Consider the following 14,177-nt stretch of genomic DNA (forward strand, 5'->3'; position numbering starts at 1 on the left):
ACAACAGATCCAAAACCAACAGATGACGTCATAATTGGCTACCACTTGGTGCCTTGTTAAAAGGCTTGCTGATGATGTTTTGCAGAAGTGTCAGATGCTCACACAGTTATGGAGAAACTAGTTTGTCTTCATGAATTTTTGTCACAAACTCTAACTTCAAAGCAGCAGAAGCACAAGGTGAAGTGAACTCTACAACGCTTTAGTGTTTTCTCCAAGTCAACCCATTAGGTTGTTTACCTCAACCAGCCTTGACTGAGCCCAAGAATAGCTGGCCCGCTGCAGTTCATAGTTGTTATAAAAGAGGTTGTGTAATTCCTCTGAATTTTGGGATCCCTTTGTTTGTACAATAGTTTAATTAAGTGTTTAGGGAATTTAACCATTGTACAATCGTTTTTTTTTTTTTTTTGTCCTTTTGTTGAAATAGTTGAGTGGACCACTGTTCCTTCCTTGTTATCGTAGTCCGCGGATAATTCCCCCTCAGTGGGTTTAGTGGAAGGTTTTAATTGTTTGTAACAACCTTAAAGGCTGCTTCAAAGTATGTATGCCAATAGTTGTTGGGTTTTCTTCCAGTTAGAAAATGTGGTATATTGTGGTCTCGGAAGTGTCCTGAGTAATTATATTATGTAAATGTTACACTAATAATCATTTAAAATGGAAGACTTACACAATTTAAAGGTCCCAAATTGTATACCTTCCAATTTCAATTTATTTTTGATCAAAAAGCAGTTCTTAGGTACGAGATAAATACTGAAAAACAATAAGGCCAAAGCTAAATGCATGCAGTCTGTATTTATTTGTATTTATTTATTGAGTTTTTGATGTCACAAAACTCAACCTCATGTCATATAGCTACCCTCGGCCCGCTGTCCAACCTTTTATGTGGAGGAAAACACCGAGCAGGCATTCAGTCATGAAGACTGAAGAAAACCTGTGATTGGCCTGAGCTTGCATCACTTAGAAAAAAGGGTCATTGATTGGTTATTGATATTAATGCGCCTTAAAGACATAGACGCAAAGCAGTCTGTTCTTGGTAGATAAAAGTGTATATCTACACCAAGAGGGTTTTTGGTAATTAAAACTACAAAAAATATCTCCCTGTGACTATCCTGAATGTTAATAAAAAAAAAAGTGTCAAATATTGGACCTTTAAAAACCTGCTTTGGAAATATTGTCCATATGTTTTTAAGGGATAAGTACAATGCCGCAAAGTTGAAAAGTAGCCAGCAGTATGCAGTCTAAATATTTGTGTATATATTGTTTACAAAAAATGTCCCACATCTGTCAGAGAAATCATTTTAATTTGCATAATTTACTGAGAAAAGTTCTGTAGCTGCTGTGCACATTTCCTGTAAACGATGATGTGCTGTAACCTTTGAAGACCTTTTCATCCCTGCCACAAACTCCTTCAAGTGACATGACTTCGAGAAACAATGAGGCATTGTTAATATCTCATTAGTTGAGGCTAATCTTATCTGAATTTTATATTTACATTTGCGTCACTTAAGGTACCCTGACAGGGGGATCAGTGTCTGACTCGAGGACACACAACAAAATGTGTTTATCTTTCACAGCTTCACTTTAAATCCGTAAATCAGAATACACAGAGCGGCTACTAACCACTTTTTTTTCTCTTTGCCGTATTCTGTATGTTTGAGTGTGTGTGCGTACGTTTTCTTCTCTCTGTTCGTTTTTGTGTGTTGTCTTTATGTGTGTGTGTGTTTTTGGTTAGAAGCTCTGCGGGGGGTGACCATGGTGGAGCTGGTGAAGAAAGAAGGCAGCACGCTCGGGCTCACCATCTCGGGAGGAACGGACAAGGACGGGAAACCGCGGGTATCGAACCTGCGGCCCGGAGGACTGGCGGCCAGGTGGGCGTAACGACGGGCGCCGCCAAAGAAGAATAATACAATAACGTACCTGATTTTTCAAATCTGCAACATCACCTACGATAACGTTCCCCTTTCCTGTGCCAGGAGCGACCAGCTAAATGTCGGGGACTACATCAAGTCGGTGAACGGCATCAATCTGACCAAACTGCGGCACGAGGAGATCATCAGCTTATTAAAGAATGTAGGAGAGAGAGTTCTGCTGGAGGTGGAGTATGAGCTGCCTCCTACAGGTACGTACCGGTTCAACTCAGCGGGTTTTAGAGTAATAAACACAGACTGTGTGTAAAAATGGACGCAGTGTCCGGGTGCGAAAAGTTAACCGATGTACAAGTGCCACTGAGGGCCACTAAGGGCTGGCTCCAATAGAGTCCAAATAAAAATGCTTCAACGTCTCTCATGAGATAGAAAGTGAATAAATATGTCATTGTTTGCTTTTTCTGAATTTAAGGGGCGTTTCTAATTTGATTGACAGGCCTGTGGTGCAGTCAGGTTTCCAGTATAGGTGGGCGGGGCGTAGCATCCTTTGATTCTCATTCAGATCCACTCAGCTCATCCAAATATGGTCACTTCTGGCTAAAAAAAACAAAAACAACATGGCTGACGCGAGGTTTCAAAACGACCAATCTGGACCCCGGACAATTTTGCCAAATGCTGGAATTTTTTTTTACATCTAATGTCAAATCAATTCAGTACCTGTGCATTGCATGGCTACAGGATGGTGTATTTCTGCTGCCCTCTAAGTCATTTGCATAATACAACTGTTGCTCCTGCAAAAAAAAAAAAAAAAAAAAAATTCTCAGCGATTCTGTTTGCGTCGTTAAACGATTGTCGCCGTGATGACTCTCCGAAAACTCTGTTGTAGTATCATAAAAAACTGTCAAGTGTCGAATCATCTCAACAGTCTTTAAACTTACTGGACCCAACCACCACTCAAACTGTACTCTCATATCGTATCCTCACAATAAACGAGCCATCGCAGCCACCTCGTCTTTTTTTTTTTTTTTCCACATTTCTATTTTTAGTCTGAAACATTTTGACAACACAAAGAGTACAACTGCAGTTAGAAAAAGATGATGTCATTATAATACTATCTAAAAACTCCCTTGCAAAAAGAAATGCATTCATTTTTCTTATACTTCACTATAAGATGATACAATAAAACCACACTGTATAATGACTGTCCAGGTGCATGTATATTGAATACCATTACATAATTCATTGATGCTTGATGCCTTTTATTGTTCTGCATTAAATTGTTATGCTCCAATGACATCATGTGAAATTCATGTTATGTGATTCAATTCTAATTGTTCATTTATTGCTGCAGCAGAAGCAAATGAAAAGCAGTAAATACTCTAAAAACATCTACATTATAAATTACTTGTTTCTCTCTCTGTCTCTCTCACCCTCTGTGTCCCCCCCTCTCCCCCTTCTCAAAGCACCAGACAGCACCTCAGGGGTTATTTCAAAGACAATCGACATCTGTTTGCACAAAGAGGGGAGCAGCTTCGGCTTCGTCATGAGAGGTAACCGTCGCTAAAACTGTCGCTGTATCACCCTGTAGAAAACAAAAACACATTCTGTTGTGTAAGAAACGGATAAATCTTTCATGTTAACGTTTAATATGGTTAAAAATGTCATTCAGTGACCAGAGCTTTCAAAATGTATGAACCGTTTTCTCGCTTCAACTCGACAAAAAGCACTCTGAGATTACTGTGAGATATACAGTACTATAGAGGAGCACAAATCCTGCAATAAATGGGTGTTTAAGAGAATCCTTGGTCAGTTATTTTCAAATGTAACGGGTCAAAGGTTACTAGTTACCCTGCTAGAAATATGATATGTAATGTACATTTTTCTGAAGTCATCAGAGTAATATATATATATGACATTTGATTACTTTTTTAACATTTCAAACTCCGCAATTAAGCTGAAAAGTCCTTAAAAGAAATGCATCTAAACCAGGCAGTGTACACCTCACAACTGTAGTCAACACTGATTACTTTCAATCTTTTATGAAAGGTTGTTCAATATAACTTGAATTGAGACTGAAACATTTTGATTTTAAAGCACAGTAACCCAAACAAGTCCGAAAGCAACGCACGGCGATTTGATTGGCCGACGAGAGGCGGTGCCAATTCAAAACCAGAGGAACCAATCAAACGCGAGGCTCAAAGTTTGAGTCACCTGAGTTTAGGATTTAGTGCCAAACAGCTTTGCTCTGCTCCTCCCTCCAGGTGGTATCCATGAAGACTGGCACAAGTCCCGCCCCTTGGTGGTCACCTACGTGAGGCCGGGCGGTCCTGCAGACAGGTAGGGGCCACGAATGCACGCTCGGGCAAACAGAAATCCATATATCGCAAACTGCACGGCCACGTATACACGCCAGACATATGCATGAAGTCACATGCATATTCAAGTCCCAGCAATATTTATGCACACACAGAGACACTTCGACATCAGAGGAATAAACACGCAGTCAGAGCTGGAGATCGTTTATGTCTTTATCGAGGGTGAAAAGGGCAAAGTTTTTCAAAATAAAAGTGATGTTAACAAAGAAAATACATGCCTCCCCAAGCGCCGGCCTCCATCAGGTATAAAAAAAAATTAAAAAAAAAACACCAGTAGTTCGGGAGATCCGCCTTCATGTGAATAAAACTGCCCGAGGATAACGGTGCCTCTTCCCGTGACCTTCACTGGTGTGTTGACAGTTACGTGTTACTCACAGCCGAAGCGGCATGAATCACCTCGTATCCCTTTAATGCCGTCATCGCGTGTCTGTGGCAGCCTTCATGTTCCAGTAATAATCCGTGACATTTTCCTATAAATGTCAAGCTTTGTGACTGTTTAAACTTGATGTAACGCAGCGATGATTCAACCTCCTGTACATCCAGGACGGAGAGGGGTGGGGCGGGGGGAGGGGGGGTAGTAGTACATACTGCAACACTCACCGAAAGTGAGGCCTCATATTCTCAAGAAAAATGACAGAATTAGGTCAAAAGGCTGTTTTCCAGCGGAGCGAATCGCCGTCATTAAAGTCGAGGTTTCGTATCCCGCCTGTTGCGTCGCCGTCCGTGTCGGAAGCAGCTCGGGAGACCTGCGACAAGCTGAACGGAGCAGATCGACCTGGACAGGAAGTCAGTCGGAGAGAGAATCTACAAAGTTTTCAAAATAAAACAGTTTTTTTTTTTTTTTTAAAAGAAGCAGTTTACCAATGATAGAAGCACAGAAATCAAAGAAACACGACTAAATCAGGAAACAGGCAGACAAAACAACGCTACCGGTGGGATATGAATATTATGTTTTATTTTCTTGTGTTTTTGTTTTTATTTAAAATTGCATCAATTGTTTACTGTTTTTTGGGGGTTTGTAAAACAATGTGTTGTGTTTATGTGTTGTATTGTCACTTATAGATCGCAGGAAGAGTAGCTGCTGCTACGCAAAAGTTACCGGGGATCTAAACAAACACAAACAAACAAACAAACAAACAAACAGACCGTTGTTGAACGGTTGGAGTAAAAGAGGCCATCTTAACTTCTTTGCACACTTTTTAGTCGGCATCTTTCACCCAAAGGATGGACTGAAAAGTACAAAGGGGCCAGTATGAAATCAATATTTGAGTCGTGCAAAGCTTCTCCAGTGAAGTCCCACATTATTAAAAACAAAAAAAATAATCTGAGAAAAAAAAATCTCAATAGATGGGTGGTAACAAAACAAATAACAAAAACAGATGTTCCCACTCAGATAATACTCTGAGTGAATGAGCTGCGTGAATCATATATTACATGGTCCTCAGTCACATATCAACCTGAGTTCATGTGAGATTTTCGAGCGATGTGATGCGCCGCATCATCATTAAATCACCAAATAAGAACGGCCGATTCTGCAATCCAGAAGAGTCTAAGATAAGAAGCGCCTCACTGGGGCATTTTTATATTAGTATTTTTTTAGTTTTTTTTTATTTGTCACAAATAGGTTTTCGAATTACACAAATCTCACTGACTTAAAAGTCCCATTTTGGAGAGCATGTTTGACTCGGCGCAGGAGGAGATTGGAGAATTGAAGTCTTAACTTTCTTCTGTGATCACGGAGCAGCTTCAATCATTAGACGCGAGACTTTAGATGCTATTTTTATTCTGCCTGCACCTGTCTGTGTGAGAATCGCATGCAGAAATATTTAGGGCAGATGCAGGGGAAAAAAAACAAAAAAGGCATGAGATGAGTTACGGTGTCATTTTAATATAATTCAGTTTGAGGAAACTGACTGAAGATCTACCAAAACTATTCGTTCATAGTTACTCTACATGTCTTAACTTGTATTAAATGAGCACACGTGACACACGAGATTTTTGTTTTGTTTTTACTATTTAAAATAAATCCACGCGCAGATTGAATCAACCTCAACAAGTTCACAGGCAGAATCGACAGAAATTTAAGATCAAAAAAATTCTTCCTATTGAGTTATTTCCCCCCCGAAGCTCATCTAACACCACGCTAAACCAAAATCATCCTTAAAAATGTGGGTCAATCCGAGGGAAATAAAAACCAATGAGATATTCATGCTGCTTTATATCTCATTTATATGCCAATTGCAGAAAAAAACGTAATCCACAGCAGCCCACAGTCCCAGGAGTGCCTTCGTTTTTAGCGTTACCCAGTGGGGAATTAAAGTGCCAACTCTGAAAGTGTTGGAGATCCGCGGCGTGTTTTCGTGCAGCGCCCACAAAGAAACTGCTTTTACTGCATTATCAGAAAGAGAAGGGAGAGAGAAGCCTGCAGGTGTAAAAAAAAAGAAAAAGAAAAGCAGAATAAATGTCAGCGAAGACTGTTTGTTGTGTCGGAGCTCTTTTAAAGGGAAAGATAGAAATCCACCCAAACTCCTAAAACGACAGCTGTGGGTGGTTTACCTTACACCCTCTAAATCGTGTCCAAATGTCCTACCCGTCCTTCTCGGTCGCGTTGCACAGCGAGTGTTCGCCTCAGAGAGCCGTTAACACAGATCATGTGAAACCGCAACGCTCGAGCTTTCGGGAGTTGAAGTTTGCGCTGCCCGTAGCGCCCGCGCGGGTCCACCTCCACACCCGCTACCGTTTATTGAATAATCCCAGAAGTCCCGATCGCTTCACAACGCACCGCGTCTCAAAATAAACAGCAGAATTTACCCTTTCTGACGATAACCTGTCGTTTCTCTATACGACGAAGAGTTTTCAGATAATTCGGTTTTGAAATCACAGCTGACGTCTGCATCGTCTCCGACAAAGAGGCCGCTGTGAAAATCCCACTTTCTATGAAAAATTCATGACTTTTATTTTCCGTCATGCACTAAGCTAATTTTTTTTTTTGTAATTGTTGAGTCATGCAGTGCCCCACAAACATGATTCAGATTTTGCCAGATCCTAAACAATCTCCTCTCCACAATTATATAAAAAATGTCTCTACCGACAATATTTTCTGGTGAGATACATGTAAAAACCACAATTTCATTAAACAGATTTTTTTTTTTTTCCTTGATATAAAGGCTAATATACAAAAGGTCTCGGTATTATCAAATTAAATGGTGGAAGATTTGGATAGTTAAGACGGTCCTGAAAAAAACAAGATATAGCATGAATGATTAGCATATAAAAAGACCAAGATATGAGTTTAACAGTGAAGGTAGTGAAATTTTTAATTTGCTTCTTTCCTCTTTCTGTGTAAAAACAGGCCAGATGTCAGATTTTGGTGCTCAACAGCTTCGATGTAGAGAAGCCATCAGGATTTTTAAAAAGTGACCACAAATTGCGAAGCTTCCCTCAGACTCTCCTTTCATACGCTGTAACCTAATTCCTGCTGTAATAAAGCCTTTTGGTCTCAGCTTAGCTTGCATCATGTTGCTAAAGAGCTTCGGGGCTATCAGCGTCACATTCTCCAACTTCTGGCTGCTACGATGACAGCTCTGTGTTGCTCACTCTGGCACCAAATGTGGAGCAGATATCGGCTCTTTAATGCCACCCTCTGCCTTCCAAATTCAAAATACGACATATCTGTTTTTATGGAAATAAATGGCTGAGAGACTCAAACAAAACAAAAAGAAAATGTAGCGGTCCTGTCTGTAAAAGTGTTTGTTTTGGTTTTTAAACCAGATCGACCTTTTTGAATATTGAGAAGCACAGAAGTATAATCTGACATCTTGCTGCCTTGTCCTCAATTTTGAAAATGATAACTGTGAGTGTGCGAAAGATGAGAGGAGAGAAAAGAGGAGGATGAGATCACAAGGCAGCGTGGAGGAGGTAAGAGCGTGGAGAAGAAAGAGGCTCGGATCAAGTAGGGCAGAAGAGGAAATGAAGAAGATGAAGAAATACGATGTTGAAAGGAAAAGGGGAAAAAAATAAAGATGGCTGAGCGTAAAGATTGAAGAAAGTAGAGTAAGTCAGGAGAGAAAAGAGGAGCTTTGTCGTTTATTGTGATTTTCCACCATTTTTAATACGCCATATATTGTTATATATTACTGCTTTTGCAACAAAACAAAAAAATAAAGGTTTTCCTTTTTTTTTTTTCTATTTTTACAAGCTGTATGTGTTTGTTTTATAGACAATGCAACAAAATGAAATGAAACGAAACAGAAAACAAAACTTCTCCCAAGCTTAAATATTGGTACTTGGAATAGAACAAAGATATAATTTAGAAAAGGATTACAAATATACATACAAATGTAAAAAAAAAAAAAAAGATTATAAATAAACTGTGGATATTGTTCGTTCAGGACAATATAATTGAATGCATATGAATACATTTATAAGAATATACATTTTGCAGATGTACATTTCAAACTAAATACAGCAAATAGTGACATCAATGTTCAAACCAACAGCAATTAAAGCGTCGGTTCACCCAATTTAAAAAATAATGTATTTCCTCTCTTCTTTCTGATTTTTTTTTTAAGAACTTAGCTTAAATATTGGTACTTGGAATAGAACAAAGATACAATTTAGAAAAGGATTACAAATAAAAATCAAAATATCAAAAAAATAAAATGCGTGTGTGTGTGTGTGTGTGTGTGTGTGTGTGTGTGTGTGTGTGTGTGTGTGTGTGTGTGTGTGTGTGTGTGTGTGTGTGTGTGTTCAGAGAGGGCACCCTGCGTCCCGGCGATCGTCTCCTCAGCGTGGACGGCGTGCCGCTGCACAACGCCAACCACAGCGACGCCCTCAGTGTGTTGGCTCAGTGTGGGCAGGAAGCCCTGTTCCAGATCGAGTACGACGTCACCATCATGGGTGAGTGACCCCACACACACACACACACACACACACACACACACACACACACACACACTTGAGCTGTCATGAATCAAAGCCGGCGGCAAGACTTTCTAGACTCAGCGGTCTATTTGTTGGAGTTTTCTTGATGTTTTGATATTTTTCTGACACTTCAGGCTAAGATGGGTAAAACTGCTCGATTTAACTCCTCTGAGTATCACACGCGGCGGTTCAAACTTTCAAGGACATTTATGTCTGAAAGTTATCTGCCAGGCTGCTGATATTAGGAAAAAAAAAAAAAAAGAGATATTAAAAGGTACTCAGCTTTATTATTGTGAATCCAGATGCAGGCTCTGAGCATCAGCGAACAGTAAAGAGAATAAAATATTCAAAATTCAAAACGCTTTTTTTCCCCTCCATGTAGACACGGTGACGAACGCTTCCGGTCCGCTATTAGTGGAAATCGCCAAATCGCCGGGAGCGACGCTAGGTATCAATCTGACTTCGGCCAACCATCGGAACAAGCAGGTCATCGTCATCGACCGGGTCAAACCTGGCAGCGTGGTGGACAGGTAGGGTCGTCCGCGCTCTCGCACACGCAGCATATGTTTGCATTACCAATCACAGTAACTGTATGATATTGCGTTGTTTGCGGAAAGTTGATCTGATAGATTCAAACCTGTGAACACAGTCGCTGAAAGTGGGAGGAAATAACCCCACCGCCCCCACCCCCACCCCCACCCCTCTCCGGCATGTGCCAACTGATCGGAAAAAAAGCTGCGGGCAAGACTACGCTCAATACCAAAAGAGTGCTGACTGCCACTCAGAGCCAAAGCAGCGTGCTTTTTAATTAACGGAAGACTTAATTCACTTTTTGGATTTAATAATCCCTGATGTCATCGTTCGCCATCCTTCCTGAAGCCGATCCTGCGCTGTAGGGTATGCAGCGGTTGCATTTATGTGGAGTATATCCTGTCCATTTAAGCAAAGCATATGCGCACACACACACACACACACACACACACACACACACACACACACACACACACACACACACACACACACACACACACACACACAGAGGGGCTGTGTCTCTGGCCCGATAACTCAGACAGACAGAAGCAGACAGGATATCGCTCCGAGGCCTCCGTATGCCTCTAAAATATACATGAAGCACTTGAACTCGGTGTCAGCTCTGAAACGAGCACTAAAATAACCTCGGCCGAACCGAACAGCTCGCCCGTGGAGGTCTCTCTGTTCTGCCGCTATTCATTCCCACACGGCTGCAAAATTCACTTTTTAAAAAGCCCCCCATCCGTGCGAAGTTGCCAGCGCCGCATCACGCAACCTCAGCGGGCTACGTTTCCAAAATATAACTGAAACGGCAACGGAAAACAATCTGTACTTGTGTTGTTTGTGTTACGTTTCCACAGCTGATTCTTGATTTTTTTTTAATTTTTTTTTTTTTTTTTTCCCCCACTCCCGATTGCACCAGATGCGGAGCGCTGCACGGCGGGGATCACCTGCTCTCCATCGACGGGACGTCCACGGAGCACTGCACGGTCCTGGAGGCGACGCAGCTACTGGCGAGCACGACGGAGCTGGTCAAATTAGAAATCCTCCCGTCGCACCAGACGAGGCTAGCCGGGAAACAGCACGACGCAGGTGGGTGCCGTCGACGAGGCATTTGTGTAACTTTTTTCAGCGTTAACTGCCCTTTACATTTGGGGAAAACACGTATTTTCCTTGAAGTCTTTGTACACCATCTTTTTTTTTTTCTGTCATGTGCTTTTTTTTTTGGTCAACTTTAACCGCCTGTTTTCCCACCAAACTGCGTCCAGTTACGCCATCTTACAAACTTCCCCGTAGTAGTTTTGTCTACTACCGCAGTTTTTTGGGGCATAATGAGTAAAAAAAATGTCACGGCTAATAATTGGCGGGAAGTATGTGCAGCAGTATGCACGAGGTGGGATCAAAAAGTTTGGACATTGGTGCCCCCCCATCCTCCCACCTTGCGCACGAACGGAGCTCGGCGCAGTAATGCGCATTGAGCAGGATGAAGCAATAACTTTAAACAAGAAGTAGTCCAACTTACGAGTTAGATGACTTTTCGTGACCACTGGAGCATCCATTGAATTTTTTGTGTTAAATTTTTGAAAGACAGAAAGAATTCCCTGGGAACCAAAATCCAGGGAGGAGGGGAGTTGATGGGATTGTCGCCCAGCCGCCGTCAGTTCAGGCGTTTTTTTTTTTTTTTTTTTACCAAATGTTTTCCCTCAAAGGGATGTCTTAACCTTCCTGCTGCTCTTGAATGCCACTCAAAACAGTTTGATATGAAATGTTCAGATCCATGGTGAAATAAAAAAAATAAAAAAAAGTGGTTCCAAAAAAACAGGTCCTTCTGCTCCACGTATCGTTATCTTGCATTATCACCGCAAGCAATCATTTGTTTTTTTATTATTCTGGAGATGTACAATTCAGTATCACACACACGTATCATAAATTATGAAATAAATACAGTGTATATAAAGGCAGAAACAAAAATGTCAAACTTTAATTATTAATTCTACCAAAGTCAACACGCCTGAAGGTATAACCGTCAAGTTTGATCTCAGTCTGAGTTGTAATTAACTTGATGGATCCAACTTTTGACTCGAGTCATAACTCCCACTCTTCTGTTCAAATTAATCTACAATTGACCTGACACATAACTGATTATTAGTCTGCTAGCTTCTGGTAATTTGGACCTTTATTATGAACTCTCTTATGCTATATTGCCGCATGACTGGTCAAACCCGCTGTGAATTTACACCGTTCATTATGACAGCAAAGAAAACTCATTTGGAGTTAAAAAACCAATTGATTTCTCTGCTTGCAAAGAAATTTGTCTTGAAATTACTTTTTTAACGTTCACTTGACTGTCTTAAACAACAACATAGGAGCTTGTTTACTGCAGTAAACAAAACAAAAAAACTTGATTACCTCACCATGTGTTTCATTATGGCACAAATAAGAAAAGTAATAGGAACAGTAATGATCATTTAGACGACGCGTGATTTCACCCCGCTATCTTCTAACGTCAGCGCGGCCGTTGACCAGATGGCGCGTGTGAAGTTATATGGTGTCCAAATTAAAATTTGTGCTTTTTTTTTTTCTTCTTCTTTCACACCTCATGCTGCGCGCGACAACAGCTGCTAACACCGTTTGATCATGTCGTGTCAGAGATAAATCTTTGGTGAATGTGGTTTTATACTTCTGCTTTTTGATATGATCTTAGAAGTAGCCACCTGTTGTTTGTTTTTTGTCAAATGTAGGGAGTTCAGCGTGGATGTTGTGTAAGCTATTGACGTACGAGGTCATACTTAGAGGAGAATATCGTCTGTTTCACCAAAAAAAACTGGGAACATGCTGTTGCTTCCTCCCGTCTACCGAACAAGTTGAACAAAGTTGAAGTCTTACTGTTGTTTCGCTTACCAAAGCTTGTTCTACTGAAGTATATAGGAGTGAATCTTCTTTAGATGGTAATGCTTGCAGTCCTCAGCTTCACAAGATAGCTACAATTGTGCATTTAATTCCTGAACACTCCCATCTTTGGCAGGCATTTTGGATAAACAAGGAATTAGAGTAAAAGCCACAACCAAGATTTTCTCTGGATTTAGCCCCATTTAAACATTTGGCACATCATGAAATGAAAAATACAACAAAGGAGAACCAGAACTGTTGAACAGCTGAAATCCTACGTCAGGCAAGAATGGGACCACGTTTCACTTTCAAAACTCCAGCAACTGGTCTCCTCAGTTCCCAAACATTTACAGTGTTGGTAAACATTTGGTAACTCATGAAAGGAAAAATACGACAGAGGGGACCCTGAACTGTTAAACAGCTGAAATCCTATATCAGGCAAGAATGGGATACCATTTCCCTGTCAAAACTCCTCCAACTGGTCACCCCAGTTTTCAAATGCTTACAGAGTGTTGTGAAAACAAGAGGTGTCCCAACTTTTTTGAAACTTGTAGCTGCCATCAAATTCAAAATGAGCATGCATATCTTTTTTTCAGCGTTCGATATGTTGTCTTTGGTCTATTTCTAATTAAATATGGGTTCAAATGATTTGCAAATCATCGCATTCAGTTTTTATTTGCATTTTGCACAGCCTCCCAGCTTTTTAGAAACGGGGTTGTTAAAAAAAAAAAAATCCCATTCATCCTGTCGTCTTTTTAACCCCGATGTCTTTTCGCACAACGCGGATTGAGGAATATTTCGGTTGTGACGGCAACTTCTTCGCCTAATTAGCTGAAGGAGTGTTTTCTTCACCCACAGCCAAGCGACGGCTTTTCATCTTTGACAGAATTAGTGCCAGTGGATTTACACACGGAAACGCTGATTCGCAGCTTTATTATTGCTCGCAGCCGAGGCGCTTTAAGTGTGACAAGTGTATGTACACGCCATCGCGCTCATACAATGAGAGGACGTACACAAATAGAAAACACATGGCAGTACGTAAAAAAGCCAGTTCTGTAGTTATTTCTTTGTTTTTCTCTTAATCACACACATCTTTTACCCTTTTCTTCCTATTTGGGGTGAAAAATCTGCAATTTTTTTTGTTTTTTTGTTGTTGATCTGATTAAGAGACTCGCGAGAGAGGATGGATTTAAAGTAAAGGGCTGAAAGAGTGAGAAGAAAAAATTCGACACTTAAACTCGACCAAAACTTCTACTTTAGTCTACTTTTTGTCGAATATGCGCGAGGTGGGAGGGCCATTCGCGGCATGAAAGGACCGGGGAAGAGGGCGCCGTCGAAACAAGAGAAGTGATGGATGAATGAGAAATAGTGGCAGGGACTGTAAAGGCATGATGGTATTTAATTAAGGTCATTACCCCTCTCCTCGAGCTGTCACACACTGCTTACCGCCTGCCGCCTCCTCTATTTCCTGTCCTGCTCCTCATCTAATCTCCTCCCTCCTCCTTCCTCCTATACGACTCACGCACACCCATCTCCTTCTTCCCTTTTTCTTTTTCATCTTGTCTCAATTAATTTACTTTCGGTTTTTTTTTTTTTT

The 14,177-nt window shown here is 40.9% G+C and overlaps 1 protein-coding gene across 3 annotated transcripts in view; it reads left to right on the plus strand.

Annotated features, from left to right (window-relative positions):
• Window positions 1-1,272: 1,272 nt before the first annotated feature.
• LOC138614855 (glutamate receptor-interacting protein 2-like) overlaps window positions 1,273-14,177 on the plus strand; it is a 44,622-nt gene continuing 31,717 nt past the window's right edge. The window contains exons 1-7 of one of the 3 annotated variants that reach the window (XM_069688449.1): window positions 1,273-1,865; window positions 1,971-2,116; window positions 3,326-3,412; window positions 4,124-4,199; window positions 8,991-9,136; window positions 9,543-9,690; window positions 10,614-10,783. In XM_069688449.1, the coding sequence (XP_069544550.1) occupies window positions 1,750-1,865; window positions 1,971-2,116; window positions 3,326-3,412; window positions 4,124-4,199; window positions 8,991-9,136; window positions 9,543-9,690; window positions 10,614-10,783 (889 nt within the window). In that variant the 5' untranslated portion in view covers window positions 1,273-1,749. The remainder of the gene's footprint in view (window positions 1,866-1,970; window positions 2,117-3,325; window positions 3,413-4,123; window positions 4,200-8,990; window positions 9,137-9,542; window positions 9,691-10,613; window positions 10,784-14,177) is intronic. The other 2 variants (XM_069688448.1, XM_069688447.1) reach the window with 2 other exon arrangements.

Source organism: Brachyistius frenatus, unplaced genomic scaffold, assembly GCF_029030835.1.
Source record: "Brachyistius frenatus isolate BFR_SWC_R1_liver_20210118 unplaced genomic scaffold, ASM2903083v1 Contig_594, whole genome shotgun sequence".
NCBI classification, from domain to species: domain Eukaryota; kingdom Metazoa; phylum Chordata; class Actinopteri; family Embiotocidae; genus Brachyistius; species Brachyistius frenatus.